The sequence below is a fragment of the Panthera pardus genome, unplaced genomic scaffold (assembly GCF_024362965.1).
Source record: "Panthera pardus isolate Hobbes unplaced genomic scaffold, ASM2436296v1 HiC_scaffold_24, whole genome shotgun sequence".
NCBI lineage: Eukaryota > Metazoa > Chordata > Mammalia > Carnivora > Felidae > Panthera > Panthera pardus.
In genome coordinates, this window is record NW_026526810.1 from 31,433,959 (window position 1) to 31,453,800 (window position 19,842).

Sequence of the window (19,842 nt, forward strand, 5' to 3'; positions counted from 1 at the left end):
ATCTGTGCTGACAGCTCAGAGCCTGGAGCCTGCTTCAGATTCTGTGTCTCCCTCTCCTCTCTGCCCCTGCCCCGCTTGTGCTCTCTCTCTCAAAAATAAACATTAAAAAAAAAAAGAAAAAGAAAAATTTACAAAGAGCAACAAATGAGAGCACTCTAAGAGAATCTTTTTATACGTACATTTTAAGTGAAGTCTAACACCTAATGGCGGTTGAGACCCCGGACACCGTTATGCTCAGGACGGCTGCATTCTTAGCTTCCTGGGGTTTGGTCCCTTTATTGTTTGAGCTAATTAGTGTGCACAAACAGCCAGGAATCCTAATATCCATTGGTTTTTATTAAGCGACATCGAAAATTACATTTTAAGTAGGCATATAGTGTTGTATGGAAATGGCGTCCCCAACTTTGCAGTCAGGCAGATCTGGGTTTGAATTCTAGCTCTACTACTCACTAGCTAGCTCCAAGCAGGCCTAGAAGCTTCTTAGGAGTTTCTAGTTTATTGAACATTATATGTTCAGTGGGCTTTTAAATGCCACAACATTAGGGCACCTGGGTGGCTCAGTCAGTTAAGTGTCTGACTCTTGATTTCAGCTCAGGCCATGATCTCCCGGTTCGTGAAATTGAGACCCTCTCTCTCTCTCCTCCTCTCTCTGTCCCTCTCCAGTGCTTGTGCTCTCTCTCTCCCTCTTGCTCTGTCTCTCTCAAAATAAACTTAAAAAAAAAAAAAAAAAAAAACTTTAAATGCCACGACCTTGAGGCTGTTATACACACATGCCCCTACAGTTTCATCCGAACCTGTGGACAGTTCCAGAAGATGGAGAAGAGATTACCCCTAAAGGAAGGAGGAAGATGAGGCTCAGAGACGATGACTCTGATAGGATCGGTCAGGGAGCTGATCAATCAGGGAGCCAATGGCTGAGTTGGACAGAACTTTCTATAAGGTTCTGTGGGCAGCCAGGATGACATAGGGAGGCAGGGGGCTCTGAGGCCACCCGGTGGGTGGCAGCTTTCTGGGGACTGAGCGCCTGGCACTGCCACCCAATGACAGCACTGCACACACTTCACAGGCAGGAGACACTTACTTCTAACTATAAACTTTGAAATGTGTGGTTTCCACGTGGAAACAGAAAACCCCACCACATCAGTTTCTCATGAATCTGGTGCTACCAAGCTGAACACTGTTTCCCATCCTCACACTGAGATGCACCCGCTAGATTACACTGTCACTCTGTGGCGATGCGCATCCAAAGCTGGGCTGTCTCAGGTGATGGTTAATGACATCTTCTCTTTGCTCGCTCACCAGACATGCTCTCCTGGGTCCATGGTCCTCCTCGGGAAGTTACCAGTAACTGAGGACAGTGGCAGTCCCAACCCCATGTTTCCCTTAGAAATGAAGCTGTCTCTGTCCCAAAAATAAATAAACGTTAAAAAAAAAAATTAAAAAAAAAAAAAAAAAAGGGGGGGCGCCTGGGTGGCTCAGTCGGTTAAGCGTCCGACTTCGGCTCAGGTCATGATCTCGCGGTCCGTGAGTTCGAGCCCTGCGTCAGGCTCTGGGCTGATGTCTCAGAGCCTGGAGCCTGCTTCCGATTCTGTGTCTTCCTCTCTCTCTGCCCCTCCCCCGTTCATGCTCTGTCTCTCTCTGTCCCAAAAATAAATAAACGTTAAAAAAAAAATTTTTTTTTAATTAAAAAAAAAAAAGAAAAAAGAAATGAAGCTGTGCGGGCTCCTGGGAGGCTCAGTCGGTTAAGTGTCTGACTTCAGCTCAGGTCATGATCTCGTGGTTCGTGAGTATAAGCCCTGCATCAGGCTCTCTGCTGTCAGCAGCAGAGCCAGATATGGAAATTCTGTCCCCTCTCTCTCTGCCCCTCCCCTGCTCATGCTGTCTCTCTCTCTCTCTCAAAAATAAACTTAGAAAGAAAGAAAGAGAGACACAGACAGAGAGAGAAAGAAAGAAAGAAAGAAAGAAAGAAAGAAAGAAAGAAAGAAAGAAAGAAAGAAAGAAAGAAAGAAAGAAAAAGAAAGAAGCAAGCAGGCTGTGTGATGTGAGAGGGAACAGGATACACATCTCCCAGGATCACCGCTCAGCCTGGGCTAACAGGCCTTTCCTAAAGGGAGCCGGTACGGCCTGGAGGCACAAGCTTGGGCCTCACACTCCCTTGTACCACTTGTACCACAGCCGCCTTGGGAAGGGTCAAAGCGCAAGCCTTCCGACTCCCTTCCCCTCCCCATCTGGCCGGCACCTGCCCTTTGCTCTCCAGGGGCTGACCAGAAGAAACCCTGACCACCTCTCTCCCACCTGCCTCCCCTCCCCCAACTCAGCTACTATCCTGACTCGGACCCCCGTCAGCTCTTACTGGACCAGGGCAACAGCCTCCTAACCGACCTCTCCCCCCTTCCAGCTCCTCTTACCACAGCAGCCAGAGCCCTCGTCCTCAAAGGACAGCTCACCTTACTTCCATGTACAGGAGCCCTCCTTTGCTCCCCACTGCCTGTGATAACGTCCAGCCCCTGAGCAGGACAGTGAAGACCCCCCCACCCAGGGCCTCAAGCAGTCCTTACCAAACTCCACCACTCGCCATCGGGAACCCAGACCGCCCACCCAAACGACTTGTTCTTTCCTGGAAGGACATACCTGTGTCTTCCGACTCTGTGCCACGATTCAGGTGTTCGCCTCTACCCGAGACGCCTTTCCTGGTGCTGCCACCTGTGTAACTTCTGCCTGTGCTGCACAGCTCAGCGCAAACACCACCTCCCCCACGATGCTTCCCTGATGGGATTGAGGAAGCACTCTCCCTCCTCCAGTGGCCCATCTGCCTCGCCTGAAGAGCTAAGAGGCACACTCATCTGGAACCATAATCCATCGCCGTGGGTCTAGCAGCTGAGGTAATTCTAGAGAGAACGTGACTCACAGTTCTCACCAAGAGATCAGCATACTGGATTCTAGCTACTAATTAGCCACTCTCTGTTTCTCTCCATCTGTAAGGTGGAACAGTCTGGACACAGTTCAAAGGAATTGGTTTTTCCCTGTAAATTCACTGCCCCCTTGAGATGATCACCGTTGGTTGGCAGCTGAGACTGGTGGGCAAAGGAAGCAGGGGTGCAGCTGGGCCACCTCCTGGACACCGTGGGCAGCCCACAGATGGAAGCACAGGGGACACTCCCTTGCCACCCAGACAGGGACTGTAGTCAGGACAGAACCCTGCGTGCAGCCTCAGAGGCCACCCTGACTTTCTGCTCAAGGAAGCCTGGCAGGACACCAGAAAAGGCATAGCAGGTAGGCCAGTGCACAGAAGAAGCCACTCAGAAACTCATCAGTTGGGGTGCCTGGGTGGCTCAGTCTGTTAAGCGTCCAACTTCGGCTCAGGTCATGATCTCACAGTTCATGGGTTCAAGCCCCACGTCGGGCTCTGTGCTGACAGCTCAGAGCCTGGAGCCTGGAGCCTGTTTCAGATTCTGTTTCCCTCTCTCTCTCCATCCCGGCTCACACTCTGTCTCTTTCAAAAATGAATAGACGTTTTAAAAAATAATAATTAAAAAAAAACTCATCACATCTGAGTCTGCCACAAACAGCTTATAAAACAACAACACAAAAACACACTTGGGCCACTTCCAATCTTGTCTATCGGTGCCAACAGTAAGTCAGACTGAAGAGAGGAAGCCCTCAGGAGCCTAGACCCTGACCGTGGCTGAGGACCCAGTTCCTGTGGTGGCTGTTGCCAGCACACCCCAGAGGTGCTATGGAGACCCCCAGATGTCCCCCAGGACCGAGATCCCAGAACACTTCCAGAATCTAGGCAGAAGCTCTAACTCTCATTCCAACCAACAGCTCCCTGGGCAATAAGGCCGCCCTGGAGCAGACTCCTAGCAGGATGGCCCGCGTACAAGCTACTCGAGCTCCGAAGAGAGCCATCGGCCGCGCGGCCCCTCAGAAATCTAGGCCAGCTTTCCGGTGCACTGCAGGCCTGGACTACCAGTCCAACACCACACATAAGCATCAGGCAGGTTACACACCGCCCCAGCTGACGGAAGAGAAAAACGACCCGAGGCATAACTTAAAACTACTCTTGGCATTTATTGATTTCATCGGCCAGCAACTCCAAGGCAGAAATAATTGATGGGCCAAGTTGTACGAACTCCTGATCATTAACTTATATAATGTTTCTTCAGGGTCTGGATCAAAATCAGCCCTTGATAACTACAGTGGGTGAAGAAGGATGAGCTGGCAGAGTGCAAATCCCGGCTATAAGCATGTAGCACAGCCGCGTGCTAGGACCCCCCTCCCACCCCGTAACTCAGAGCCTAACCACTTGGTCAGCTCTGGACGCACCAGACCTAGGACCTCCTGCCACAGATCGCCTCAAAACCTTTGTGGTTAATTCCTTTCAGAGCTTCAGGATCAGGGAAAAAAAACCCTCCCCTACCTGTGCCACCCACCACGTTTTCATCAAGATCTGAAAGCTGAAAACGTCAGAGCTGGGCCTTGTGCTTAAATTCTAAAGTTCCCTCGGAGAAGGGGCACCTGGCTCGCTCAGTCAGTTGAGCATCCATCCGACTCTTGATTTCAGCTCAGGTCGTGATCCCAGGGTCGTGAGACTGAGCCCTGCCGGGGCTCCTCGCTCGGCACGGAACCTGCGTAAGGCTTTCTCTCTCTCTCTCCCTCTGCCCCTCTCCCCTGCTTGCACTCTCTAAACAAAAACAAAAACAAACAAAACAAACAACAACAACAAAAACTCAGTAGTCAGGAAGCTTTTTCTGCAAAGCGACTACAGAACAAATATTTTAGGCTTTGAAAGCCATACGGTCTCTTTCACAAGCAACTACTCACCTTTGCCATTATAGCACAAAAGCAGTCACAGAAAACACTTAAATAAGCAAGCCGTGTTCCAACAAAACTTCATTATAGACAGTGAAATCTGAATTTCACACAATTATCACATGTCACAAAATTCTGAAAAACGATTCTTAGCTTGCAAGCCCTACAAAAATAGGCAGGAGACCATATGTAGCCTGTGGGCCACCAGTATGTCCACCCCTGCTTTAATGTTTAATTATGGTTTTGATCTGCTAGCAGTCTTTTGTCTTGCTGACCCAGGGCTTACTCCTATTTGTAGTGACAAGTCATTTTTTTCCTAACTTGCTAGCTTTCAGCATGTGTTCCGCCTCCCCCCCTTCTAGTAATAAAACCCCTCTTTTCATCTGGGATATGCTCCTCCCAACAGCAAGTGTTTCTGAGACGGTGTCAACCAGAAAGCCCCATCTATCCTGCCCCGGGGGTGGGCTTATCACCAGGGAGGGTGGATCAGACCATCCTGGAACCGATGATTGGCCCAGAAGTGGGCAGGCACTCCAATCAGTGATTCTAGCCTAGAGGGGGCCGAGTTCTTTCTCTGGAAGATAGCACTAAGGACTGGGGCTAGTGAGGTCCATGCTGCCCCCAGTGAGAAGACTCAGACTGGAAAGGAAGCCCACACCAGGACGAGAAAAACCGAGAGGGAGCAGGCTCCTGACACTGTCATTTCAACCCCGTATTCATCCGAGCTTTCCAACAGGTAACCCACGGCAATACAGTCCCTCTTTGGATTAAGTAATCTCGCACTGGATTTCTGACACAACCAAAGAATCTGGACGAATGAGATCACATCAAATTCTATTTGCAAGCTGGCAGGACAGCGATTTGTGCATTAAAAAAAAAATGACACTGGCTGTGTCCTGCCATGTATTTAGTCACTTTTCCCCAGTTGGACTCTAAGCTCCCAGAGAACACAATTCATTTCTGAGCCATCTTTATGCCTGTAGTGATTTACTTAGTACCCTGCACTTGGTAGGTATTCTATGAATATTAATACAGATATTACTTTACTCGGATGGGGGGAGCTACTGCGAGAAGGGCAAATAAACATGGAGAAACATATGCACGTACCCACCCATGACCATCCACCAGAATGTTACCCAGAGATTCTAGAGAAGACTTCCACCCCCAGGGGGCTCACTGACCTAACACCCACTCCCTGGTCGTTCTTTTTTTTCTTCTTCTCTCTTGTGACGGCACAGTGATTCAGTCTGGTCTAAGTTGCTTCTTTCCAGCGCATCTTCTAACTCAGGCAAAAGGCCTGGAGGGCAAAGCATCCTGTGATGGGAACCGAAACCACCCCCTCAAGCAATAGGGACTGCCCCGAAGCCAGCGTGACAGACCCCAGGACAATGACGGACCTGACCTGTACGGCCCACCTGCCCGTACCCAGCGGCCTTTGTCCCCCGGTTTCCTTATATAAACCTGCAAGTATTTTCAGCACCTTAGGGACGCTAGTCTGCGGTCTTTCTGGTGTTGGCCTCACTGAAATTCCTCTCGGCTGGCCACATGCACACACAAGGCAGGGTATCTCACTAGGACCAAAGGTCCTTCAACTCACCAGTCGACTCGAAATAAATGAAACACTTTCAAGGGACTACTAAGTGGCTGAAAAAACAGTACCTAAATGGCACCTGAAAACAGCCCGTCTCTCCCCAACTACCATTACTTCACTTCCTCGCACGGAAAAATGTCTAAGCACAGGTGTGCCTGGCTCTAGATCACCGACACATTCCCACACGTGAGGCTAAAAAGGCCTAACTGGCCCGGCAGACGCAACCCCGCGGCTGCTCGCTGTGGACTCTGGGCAGCTGCTTTTCTGCTTCCACCACCCAGGCTCCCAACCAGAGGAGCCCTGGTCTCTGCCCGACTCAAGTGTGTGGGTTCCACTTTTCAAAAAGTTCTCTGACCTTTCCCAGGATCCTTCTAATGAGGAAGTTTCGAGATGCTTAAACCAAAGCAGATTGGTTTTTCCGTTGCTGGCCATCATAAAAAACTTCTCATCCAGCTGGCTAAGCAGCGTGCACACATGGCCCACCATGTTGGTCAGCACGATTTTAAAGGCTTTGTAGGGGGCGCCTGGGTGGCTCAGTCGGTTGGGCGGCCGACTTCGGCTCAGGTCACGATCTCGCGGTCCGTGAGTTCGAGCCCCGCGTCGGGCTCTGGGCTGACGGCTCGGAGCCTGGAGCCTGCTTCCGATTCTGTGTCTCCCTCTCTCTCTGACCCTCCCCCATTCATGCTCTGTCTCTCCCTGTCTCAAAAATAAATAAAACGTTAACAAAAAAAAAAAAATGTTAAAGGCTTTGTAGGCATTATCTCAGTCCTCACAAGCTTGCAGGTAGACTATTTTCTCCATTTCCCTGAGGTTTGGAGAAGTTAAATGACGTGCCCAAGGTTACACATTTTAAGTAGCCCCATCAGAATGCAAACCCTGCGTTTTGTCACGGTGATCGAGTGGAAAAACTGGCCGTAATCCTTTGTAGCTCCTTCCGACGAGGTAAGAGTCCATCCCTCTACTTTCTTAGTCCTGACTTGATCACATGACTCGCTTTCACCAACAGGACATGAACACACCTGATGTACTCACAGGTTTCAATGGTGTTGAGCACTGTGGGTTACCCCACTCTTATCACTGAAACCCCAAGACCATCATAGGAAGAAGCCAGGGCGTTAGCCTCTCGGAGGATGAGCGAAAACACGAGGAGAGGTCCAACCAACCAGCTCACAAACTCAGAGGAAGTAATAAACTGTTGTTTTTAAACTACTAAGTGTTGGGCTGGTTTATTACCCAGCGAAAGCTACCTGAAATAATCTCGAAGTTATCACCAGTAAATCACTATCAACAAGTAGGAACAAATAAAAATGCGAAGCAGAGAAAAAGCCTCTTCATTCTTCCCCGTTTTCCCTCAAGGACATAATGAGAAGTAACCGACTTTAAATTTCATCAGGAAAGAACATATTTAGACCAGAGGAAGAACTTCCTGGCAGCAAGGAAGCCTAAAGACAGAGGCAGGGAGATTCACTGTCTCAGTGTCACCCTCACTCAGGTTTCCAGGAATCCTCCACTCACTGTTCTCGCCCAGCAATCATGTTGTGTAAGAATACCATTCCACAGCCCAGGCCTTACAGGGAATTCTTACAGGACTTCTGGAGAAGACGCCAACAGCAGGAGTCTGAAGAGTAGAGCAGTCAGGCCAGGCTGCCTGCACACACTGCTCATTGGAGCAGAAGTCCTAGTGACTTCCCCTCCTTAGCTGGGCAAGTAATGAACTCTCCAGCACAGATATCTGTCCAGAGAGTCGTCTGGCTCACAAAGCCACTCTTCATGCCAAAGAACAGTAATTGGTGGAGCCAGAAAAGAAATTCCTGAGAAAGTGGGGGCAGTACTGGGCAGAAGGGGAAAAGCAAGTCGCTTATTCCAGGAATGGGCTGAAACTTTCCTGTCTTCGGAACAGACATCAAGTTAGAACTCTCCATCAAGGACCCAGAGCATGGTACATGGAAGGCGGTGGGAAGAGAGAAACACAGGACTAGATTAAGGACTGCGTTAAAAGTAGAAGACACGAGTTCTTGGCCCAGTTTCCCTGTTGATTCCTGTGTGTTCTGGCACAAGTTAATCACACATCCACCCATTTAACAACCCTTCAAGGGCAAGCTATCCTCTGCTGTTACGTTAGAGACTGGGGATACGGAGATGAGGGAGACATGTCCCCTGACTTGAGGAAACTCAGACTAGACGGAGAAAAACAAACTCTGAGCTGCGGTTTCCACAACTGAAAAATGGGCAAGAGACAAGGCTGTTGTCAACAGTAAATGAGAAAAGTCACTAAGGCACATAATACAGCACCTGGTACATAACAGATCCTCAATAAACTCATTATTTATTATAGTGAGAAAGGGATGGACACTGCACCAAAGGAATACAGAGAAGGAGCACTTAATCCACTTTGGGAAGAGGCTGGTTCCCGGAACGCTTCTTGAAAGACATGTCTGAGCTAAACGGTAACGTTATTACCATGGTAACAATATAACTAAGCTAAACAGTAACGTTATTTATTAATAGCTTACTGACGAAGCCCTTTTAATTCTCACAAGCATATGAAATAAGTGTGTAATTTGCAATTACTGCTCTTTGGCATGAAGGATCCTCATTTTACAGATGAATAAATAACTCAAGAGTTTACATATCCTGTATGTAAAAGACTTAAGATTTGAACTTGAACTGGCAGATCCCCAAGCCTTGGTGCTATACTTAAAAAGTTGAGCAGACTTAGTCTAGAAAAGATAGGAGTGTGAGGGACGGGGCGGGCTAGGGAAGTAAGGTTCCCAGGAAAGGCAAGTAATAATATGAGCAACGGTGAGAACACACAAGGTACAGCTCGAAAAAGGAATGAAATGTCACTGGCTCTCAAGTTCTTCACAAACTACACGAAGGCATAAGGGAGGCAATTAGCCTTTGTCAGGCCCTTCTTTACGCAAACCCTGTTGCAAGTTGCTTTCCGTATGTCATTTCCTTAATCCTCACGATAACCTAGGAGTGGGCAGGAGGATTCAATTTTATACATGATACGATGGCTTTACGCCACCAGAGCTCTTTACAACACAAATGGCCCCTCCGAGTGAGATTGAGAGGTCATTCGCAGCCCTCGAACCCAGCCCCATGCTCAAAACATGTTCGTTTCTCCTCTCCTTTCAGTTACTCCTATTTCCTAGAAATTAATATACAAACAAAAATATTCTATCCTGGAACTCAGAGGTCTTAAAAAAAAAAGAATAAGGTCCACATACCGCCGGAAAAGCGTTCCCCACACAAGTCATACCACACCTCCTTATTGATATGTTTCTTAATGGCCATTAGAAAAAGGACATGGTAGCTAGTGCAGTTAGAAAGTAGAAGGCTTTCTACAGTTTTCCATTTGAAGATTAGAGTTTGACGCATATACACCTGTGAACCCACCACCAAAATCAAGATTTACTATTGTGATTATTCCAGAAAGTTCCCTCGTATTCCTTTGAAGGCAATCCCCACTCCAGCCCCCATAACCCTCAGGCAACCACTAACCTAATTACAAAGTTACTGTGGACTAATTACGTCTGTTGTAGATACTCATATAAATGGAATCATACAGTATATATTCTATTGTGTAGAGCTTATTTTTACTCAGCATGGTGTTTTTGAGATTCATCCAAACTGTTATCAACCGTTTGTTCGTTTTTATTGTTGAGCTGCATTCCGTTGTTTGAATATATCAAAATTTGTTTATTTCAATCGTCTGGTGATGAGTATTTTGGCTGTTTCTAGTATGGGACTATTGTAAATGAAGATGGCATGAACATTTGTTCACAAGTCTTTGTGTGGACAAACGCATTCATTTCTCTTAATATGGAGAAGTAGGGTTGATGGATTGATTGTATGGTTTAATTTTAAAAGAAACCACCAAACTCTCTTTCAAAGTGGTTGTCCCTTTTCCTGGCTGCTTTTAAGAAACTTGCTTTATCACTAGTTTTCAGCAACATCACTGTTTTTGTTTGCTTTGGTTTTGTTTTTTTTTTACAGCGTTATTGGTATATAATTTTCATATAATAAACCCCAACACTTAAAGTGAATCATTTGATGAATCTATATATGTGATCGTCACCACAATTAAGATTATAAATGTATCACCCCCACAAGTCTCCTTGTGCTCCTTTGTAATTCTTCCCTTCCTCCCCTTCCCTCACTCCCCAGGCAACCACAGATTTGCATTTCATCGCCGCAGATCAGTTTGCAATTTCCAGAATTATATAAATGGAATCACACAGTATGTGCTCTTTTTTTGTCTGTTTTACTTTTTCACGTATCAACGGTTTCTTCTTTTTATTGCTGAGTAATATCCTAGCGTTTGGATGTACCACAATTTGTTTATCCATTCAACTACTGACGGACGTTTGGGTTATTTCTAGTTTTGGGCTTATACAAATAAAACTGCTCTGAACATTCATGGGCTCGAACGGACATATGCCTTCATTTCTTCAGGGAAAATCCTAAGAGTGAAATGGCTGCATGTAGAGTAGGCGCATGCTTAATATTTTAGGAAACGGATAAGCTGCTTTTCAACATGCGTTGCACCATTTCACATTTCGGCCTGCAATGTCTGCGGGTTCCAGTTGCTGTGCATCCACAGTAACACATGGGCAGACTCTGCAGACGTTCCAGACATTCCAGTGGGTGTGGAAGCAGAGCTCACTGTGATCTGAGTTTACATCTCCCTCATGACTAATGATATTCAATTATCTTTTCATGTGCTTATAAGCCACTCATCTATCTTCATTAGTAAAGTGTCTGTTCAAATGTTTACCCGTTTTTTCCAACCGGGTGATGTTTTTAGTTTCACACTGTGAGAGGTCTTTATGTATTTTAGACAATGTCACTTGACAGACAAAGGTTTTGTCAATATCTTCTCTTCATGTGGCTTGACTTTTCATTTTTGTCAGTATCTTTTGAACAGCAAATGTGTTCATTTAGATGAACTTCAATTTCTTGACTTTTCCTTTACAGTTTGTGCCTTTTGTGACCTACTTAAAAACTCATGTTCAAACAGAGGTCACTAAGATAGTTTGTTTTCTTTCGAAAGTCTTATAGTTTTAACTCGTACAGTTAGATCTAAGATCCACTGAGAGTTCATCTTTGTTTACGGTGTGAGGTAATAGAGGGGGTTCATTTTTGTGCAAACGGATATACAGCTGTTCCAGAGTCATTTGTCGACAAGATTATCCTTCCACTACTGAACTACCTTGGAATCTTTGTCAAAACCCAACTGACTACATGTACGTGTCTATTTCTGAATTCTTCCTTCTGTTCTATTTGATCTGCTTAGCTTCACACCAATAGAACACTACTGATTATCATAGCTTTATAATAAATCTGGAAATCAGGTAGTCTAAGTGCCCCAACTTTGTTGTTGTTCTTCAGAGCTGTTTTGGCTATTCTAGGTCCTCTGCATTTCCACACACATTTCAGACACAATTGGTCAATTCTACAAATAGGTTACTGAGATTTTTCAATGGGATGGACTTCTATCTACACATCAATTAAAGCAAAACTGATGCCTTACCAATCCTGACAGTGGGGGTGGTTGCGTAACAATATGAACGTATTTACTGCCGGAAGTGTATGCTTAAAAATCATTAAGACAGTAAATTTTATGTTACGTATATTTTACAGTTTTTTTAAAAGCAATTCCAATCTCAGGATTTTTCACCTAATCTACCATTGCTCCTAAGCCGGCGGGCTGATTCCACCAGCCCACCCCGCTCCTCCTCAGCCCTCCCCCTCCTTGAACTTGACACCCTTAGCACACTGCAACGCGATCCACAGCACTGTGCCTTCCATTCTTCTGTCCTCTGGCTTCTTCATCTTTTTCTTTTTCCTAAAAAGCTTTATTGAGGTATAATTTATATGTAATTTATATGCGAAGTGGTGCAAGTGGTCACAGCCACTGTAGCCGAAGGTTTGACGTTGGATAAATCAAGCCATCTACCACCTCAAGATAGAACGTTTCCAAACACCCCCCAAAAGTACCCTCATGCTTTTGATGTTCATTTCTCCCTGGACTTTCTGTCACTATAGATCCGTTGTTGTTTTCTCCATAATTTTATATAAACAGAAACAGTTTGTACTGTTGTGTATCAGGCTTCTTTCATGCAGCATAAATGTTATTTTGAGATTTAGCATCAGAAGCCTGTTCCTTTTCACCGGTGAATAGTATACTGTTACAGGAATATACTGTAATTTCTCTCTTTGCTGATTGAAGAACATTTTGGTTTTTTCTACCATGTATACAGCTGCTTTCAACATGTGTATAGGAATCTGTATGGACATACGTGTTTCATTTATCTTGGATACATATCTAAGAGTGTATTATCATACAGTAAGTGTGTATGTACCTTTCTTTAAAAAAAAAAAAATCAGTTTCTTTTATAGTCAAGCTCACATCCAGTCAGTCATGGCTTTGGGTCTATGCACTGTCTAGTCCAGTGGGAGAATGGTGACACTGGCGATTGGGTAACTAAGCTCCCATTGGGGCTCCGGCCTGGGCTTACTGGGTGACCATGGCTGTCACAGCCTCAGCTAACAGGTGTAACCTGTAACAGGCCAGGCCAAAACAAGAGGGGGAACTTGCTGCCCTAGCCATCAAACTCACTAGTCAAAGACCTGGTGCGCCTGACTGGCTCAGTTAGTACAGTATGGGACTCTTGATCTCAGGGTCACGAGTTCAAGCCCCACCTTAGATGTAAAGATTACTTCAAAAATATCTAATAGTCGGGGCGCCTGGGTGGCTCAGTCGGTTGGGCGACCGACTTGGGCTCAGGTCATGATCTCGCAGTCCGTGAGTTCGAGCCCCGCATTGGGCTCTGTGCTGACAGCTCAGAGCCTGGAGCCTGTTTCGGATTCTGTGTCTCCCTCTCTCTCTGCCCCTCCCCCGTTCATGCTCTGTCTCTGTCTCAAAAATAAATAAACGTTAAAAAAAAAAATTAAAAATAAATAAATAATAGTCAAAGACTTGTTAATAAAAATTAAAAATACTATTCAATGGCTTTTACACCAAAACAAAACACAAAAGAGGATGCAACAACTTTTGATTTCAGCTCAAATTCAAAGCATACTAACTAGCAAGTAATTTCTTACCTCTGTGCATAATCTTGTGCTTCTCCCTCAGGTATGTCAGACCTTTTATTACCTGGAGGAAAGACAATGTAACAAGATGGGAAACTGAAGTGGGGGTGGTTAAAATACAGTCGGCCTCTCTATTTTAAAATGATATAGAAAATATTTCAACTAACATCGCAAAATTGCCCTCTTCCCTTATTTTTTATTTGATTTCCAGCCTGTCATATCAAGAAAGCATCTTTTTAGATGATATATAGTTATTTTTAAGCAATGTTGATTATTGCAAGTTTATACAACTTTACAAACCCCTGTGCTTGGGGCTCCTGGATGGTTCAGTCGGTTGAGCATCTGACTCTTGATTTTGGCTCAGGTCATGATCTCACGGTTCATGAGATTGAGCCCGTGTCAGACTCTGTGCTGACAGTGCACACAGACTGCTTGGGATTCTCTCTCTCTCTCTCTCTCTCTGCCCCTGTCCCTCTCGCTCACGTGCATACTCTCAAAGTAAATAAACTTATATAGGAAGGAAGGAAGGAAGGAAAGAAGGAAGGAAGGAAGGAAGGAAGGAAGGAAGGAAGGAAGGAAAAGAAACAAAGAAAGAAGAAAAAGGAAAAGAAAAAGAGGAAAGAAAAAGAGAAAAGAAAAAGAAAAAAGAAAACTTGTGCTTGGATTCGTTTTTTTTTCTAAAGCTACAAATATAAAAAGAGGCCTTCTCCTGCCACAAATGGGAATTCTTTTGGATATCCCATCTATTTCTCCAGATACAGATTTTAAGATAAAGGAAGTCGCTTTTCTAGTTCTGGAGACAGAGACAGACAGAGGGAGAGAGTATGTTGTATCTAGGATTTAGACAGAGAAAATTCTAGTGAGAAAACCCCACTTTCCTTACAAACTTCCCTTAGCTAACTTACTATCTTCCTCCCTTGTCCATTTCCTGCCAACTCATTAACTTATCAATGAGGGAATTTGGAAGAAAAATTATACAATATACTCACAGCAATGCTAACTTTTCCTAAAATTTGTTCAGGAATTCTTCCAGCTTTCTTCAGGACTTGATCCAAGGAACCCCCATCCTAAGAACAAGAACACCAACCCATTTAGTGACAGTGTTTTTAACTATTCTTTCAAGTGTTAAACTTCGGCAGGAAAGTGAATGCCACATGTGGCAAATCCTCCTGGAAGGGTACCCTTTGGTTTGTTCCAGACCTCAAAGACAGAAATGTACAGCATTGTGGGAGCTATCAAATAACTAGACACTCAAATCGTGAATAATCATCAAACAAAGGACTAATTCAGGGATCAAAAAAAAAAAAGACTTGCACTGGGGCACTTGGCTGGCTCAGTCAGTGGAATATGTGATTCCTGATCTCAGGGTTGTGAGTTCAAGCCCCATACTGGGTGTAGAGATTACTTAAAAATAAAATCTTAAAAAGGTTTGCACTGAACTGACAGAACAATGTATGGTTGGGACCAGAGGCTCTAGAGGCAAACTGTCTAAATTCACCAACTCTGTTGCTTCCTATCAGGAGAACTCTGACCAGGTTACTCACAACTTGTAAAACGGGGATGATATCTTAAAGCTATTAAAATAATTATAGGGCTATTAGAAGTATTAAACAAGCTGGTACATATAAAGGTCTCAGAACAACGTCTAGCCCACAGTAAGTGCTAGATAAATGTTAGCCATTTGATCATCAGCGTATGTCACAACTTGTATTGGAGATTGTCCTAAAAACTCACAGCTAATCGAAAGAAAAACGTCATAGAAAGCAACAATTCCTTCCACAAATCCTACCAAGTGCCGTGAACAGTGTTAGGTTCTATGGAAGATAAAGATACAAACAAAGAACTACTTCTTGTCCTTGTTAAATGTACAAACTAGTAGGGTGAATATACAGACTCTGAATATAATGAAACAGGATACAGGTTTAAGAAAACGTTACACATGCAGAAGAGAGAAGAAATTCTGACTTCACTTAAAAGATGGCATTTGAGTTTATGTCTTACTCAAAGAAGGAGTATGACTTCTATACCTGGAAAGGGGGAGGTACACGGCAGAAAGGGAGAATGCAACACACGACACAGGTGGGATATGAAGCCAGCCTCTGTGGGGCTCACACACCACGGCCTTCTCATTCGTGGATTCTACACTGTAACCTGAGATCGTGAAGAAAAGCTTCACTCAAGGAACCCTGACGTAGGGAGGCACGGCTACATTCATAGGCCATGGCTTCCAGCTGCCAATTATCAGTCGCAATTTAAAATCATCCTCAGAAGCAGAGACAATTCGTGCAAATTCAGACTGATTTTTAGAGTATCTCATCTACACTGAGCAGTTACCAGTATCATCTATCATTTATTAACCACCTCTGTGAAAGGTTTAGGGATATGTGAGAAACTAGGGATAGAAAAAACTAGACACAGGAAGAAACACATACACACACACACACACACACACACACACACACTCACACTCTGCCTGGGGAGACAAAACACTCAACAGGGCAAGGCACCTTAAATTCTCCTCTGAAACAAGGCAGGAACCGAACAGTTGAATGAGGAGAAGAGACATCACTACAGGTGCTCGGAGGAGGAAGCAATTCCTAGACAAAGTGGCAAAGGAAGGACTGGAAACAGGAGGGACACGGAAACCACCCCTCAGAAGCGGACGAGACATGGCCAAGCAGAAAGACATCCCTGTAAGCTTCCTGCCTCCAAAGTCACCCAGCCGCGATGACATATCCGGGAGCATAAGGTCACAGAACAAGGCACAACACGATTAAAAAGAAGGACAGAACATAATCCTACTCTTATAGACATAAAAAATTGTGTAACTCACACAAAACCAGAACATCCAAAGTGTCATCAATAGCTATTTCTAGTCTATGTAGGAAGACAATCAGGGATTTTGGTTGCATGATAGTTTCTTCTCCGGGCTTTTCTAGGGTGTATAAATTTTCTACAATGAACAAATGTTTTGCCCTTTTAAATTACTGAATTCCTTTAAGAGAGTGGAGAATTAAAATCTACAATCGATTCAGAGCACTTACTGAGCATCCATTTTGTGCAAAGGCACTGTAAGATAGATACAACACTGCTTTCTTTTGAGACAGTGAGAAACTAAGATTCATTCAGGGGTACAGACTCCTCAGGAAATGTCTACTAAAATAATGCTAAAAAAATAGATTATCCACTGAAAGATTCTAAGCTTACGCAAAGGAGCGTTGGACTAATCACTTTCTGTCACAGTCAACTCTGGATCACAGATGTTGAGGGAAAAGAAAGCAGGTCAGGTGTGAATTCTCAGGTGCACCTGAATACCCCCAAACATGTTTGGAAGATCCTAAATTTCAACCTAAAATTTCCTATGTGCCATACTTTCCACCCAGACAGGAGGAATCACTGACCTAGAACCCAACAGAACTCCCCTGGGAACACATTTATTTTTCCAAGAGTCCTTGGAAGAGCCCTGCCCGAGCTGTGACCCAGGCTGAGGTGTGAGTCACCCTGTGAGCCTGGCTGCCTTCACGATGCTGCAGATCCCTGGTGGCCGAGTCAGGACATCAGAGCCCAGGTAACCACACCCACGTCTCCCAGAAACATAATAGCACCTCTCAGTTTCCTTCGCCAATGGGAAGAGGAACTCCAGCGCACAAAGTTTCCAAGCCATTTCTCTTTTGCTTCCAGTTGAATGTGGTTTCAGATCCTTTGTTTGATCGGCTGCCTGATTATCAGGGAGGAGGACTATGCACTGAAAACTAGGTAACAAAGCAACTCTGTCAAAATCTGATTCAAATGAGGTAGAAATGCTAACCCCGTGGTTCTCAGGTTCCACAGCCTAGGACAGCGGGCAGCCCAGCTCACACTTTTCCCTGGGGTTGTGGTACATATTCCTGTTAAAAAGGAAAAAAACTCGGCTCTCTTTCCTTTCACCTCCTTCAGAGCTATAAGCAGAGTTACAGTGTGAACAATGGGATTAGCAAGATTCAAGAAGCATGAACCACCGTCAGAATTACCCAGGGCTGCCTCCAACTCACCTTACAACCTTTTAATTCCACTTCACTGTTGCCAAGAACTTGCCTTCCCTGACTAAAGCTGCTGAAACTGTGCTTATTTTTAGAAGGTAATTATTAACTAAGTCAATGGCGCTTTTGTGAAGGTTTTCTATAGAAGAGACAAATGCTTTGGGGGGGGGGGGGGGGATCAAAAGCTTTTCCTCCTGCATGAGAACCACCAGCCCTGAGTCCTCAGTTCTCTGGGTGCTCAGCTACCACCTGAGCAGGAATCTACCTCCCCAAAGGCAAGAGCATTCCTGTTCTGACCGGGGGCCATCCATTTACTCCTTGAGTCTCAAAAATTCAGACTGGGCAGCACAAGCACAGTTTACTTCTACAAAAGTCAGCCCCTGGCTGAGTGCTTTAGAAGATGGGGCCCAATGGATGCCAGTGACACAAATTCACTTTAAAATGCGTCTAAGAAATGATGTGAGCGATGGACAGATAGATGGGCAACATGTGGTAAAGCAAACATAGCAGAACAGTAATTGCAGAATCTAGGTGGGGGGTTTACAGTGTACATTATACAGTTCCTTCACCTTGCTTTGTGTTTGAAACTGTCATGATAAAAAGCTGGGGGAAATGTTAATGACCTAGAACACACAAGGACTGTGACATACACAGAAACAAAGAACCTCTGAAGTTGGGATGTGGTTAATGAACAGAGCTCTACGTGACACCTTTGAGAGGTGGAAGCTGAGACAAAGCAGAAATACCCAAAGAGAAGTAGCCACCAGCAGTCAGAATTTTCCTGTCAGAGGCGGCCAGGATGGGAGCTCTCCTGCAGAAAGGCCTACTCCGGGACCAAGAAGGGGTGAGAGGGTCCAGGGTTAGACCAGAGAGCTACTCTGGAGCATGGCTGCCTGGATTTCAGGCCACAACAGCTTCACTACAGGGTTCCACCTCTGGTAGCTCTGAGCCTCTCCACTAAAATTAACAGACTGTTCCAGCTGCTCTCTGGGCCTATGGATATCTAGGAACAGAAGACTCTATTGTGGACTCCAAGGCCTAACTCTCTCCCACTGGGTCCCAGGCCTGTCCATGCCCTCCGCCATCTTGGCCTCCTTCATTCGACCGCTCAACACCTATCACCTAATAGATGCCAAACACCGTGCTTGGCCTGCAAAAGGTTTTGACCCTCCCACCTTCTGAAAGCCAGTTTTCTAGGCTCAGGCCCCTCCCTGGGTAACTCCAGAGATATCTTCTGCTTCAGAGACTTATGAGGGAGGATCCTACCCTACCCACAGAGCCAAATCCACTGGAGGAACGCTGACCTGCAGATACTGAAACTGGGCCAAGAGAACGGGAAGCCAACCCTTGTCATGTCCTGAGTCATCTTGTCCTCTTGGAGGGAAGGGTTGGGTGGCAAGGACAGACCAAGAGGTACAAACGTTGTGATCAGTATCTACGAATCCAAAGTGGATGAAGGATTTCACAATGAGCAAGCCTCACCACAGATCAATTTAAGACAAATTAAAAAAAAAAAAAAAAAAAACTGAACTGCACATAGCAAGAGGTGAAATAAGGCTAATAAAACAGGTTCCAGCAAGTTGTGAATAAATGAAAAGGCCACTGCCTATCCACGTTTGGGGCCTAATCCTAACGTCTGAAGCAAGCACCATGGAGTTCAATCATGCTCATCCTACAGACAGCGCCCTGGTTCCTCTAACAAAGGGAGAATTCCGAGTTGCACGAAACTTGGAGGTAACTCAGGAAAGAATCTGATTGTGCCGAAGACCGCAGGCGTGAGACGACACACACTTGGGGCTCAGAAGCCCTTCCATCCACACTGACAACTCACTTACGAAGGCCCAAGAACACAGCCATCCAGCGTATAAACAGCTCTGGGGAACAGAGAGACTATTCTCAATGTCTCCATTCCCCCAGCCGCTCATGTGGCACCCTACACATAACAGGCACAAAAGTAAGAGTTGGTGAAGCTGGACCCATGTTGATGAACTAATGTAAACCCTGACTGGCTACAAGTGCCAAAACCACAGAAACACAGGATGTTAGGGTAGGGAGGGGTCCCCAGAGAAGATCTGGTCCAAACACTGCTCTGCAGAGAAAACCCTGAGAGAGTATCAAATTTAAAGACAACAGACCTAGTTAGAGACACTGGTTAGAATTTAGCTTTGTGGGAATGCAAGCTGGTGCAGCCACTCCGGAAAACAGTATGGAGGTTCCTCAAAAAACTAAAAATAGAACTACCCTACGACCCAGCAATGACACTCCTAGGCATTTCTCCATGGGATACAGGTGTGCTGTTTCAAAGGGACACGTGCACCC

At 45.4% G+C, this 19,842-nt stretch overlaps 1 protein-coding gene across 2 annotated transcripts in view; it reads right to left on the reverse strand.

Annotated features, from left to right (window-relative positions):
- The window catches only part of MAP2K1 (mitogen-activated protein kinase kinase 1), a 79,372-nt gene that overhangs the window by 17,208 nt on the left and 42,322 nt on the right, over window positions 1-19,842 (reverse strand). For both annotated transcript variants that reach the window (XM_019441714.2, XM_019441715.2), the window contains exons 4-5: window positions 14,494-14,571; window positions 13,517-13,568 (exon numbers count right to left, since the gene is read on the reverse strand). In XM_019441714.2, the coding sequence (XP_019297259.1) occupies window positions 13,517-13,568; window positions 14,494-14,571 (130 nt within the window). The remainder of the gene's footprint in view (window positions 1-13,516; window positions 13,569-14,493; window positions 14,572-19,842) is intronic.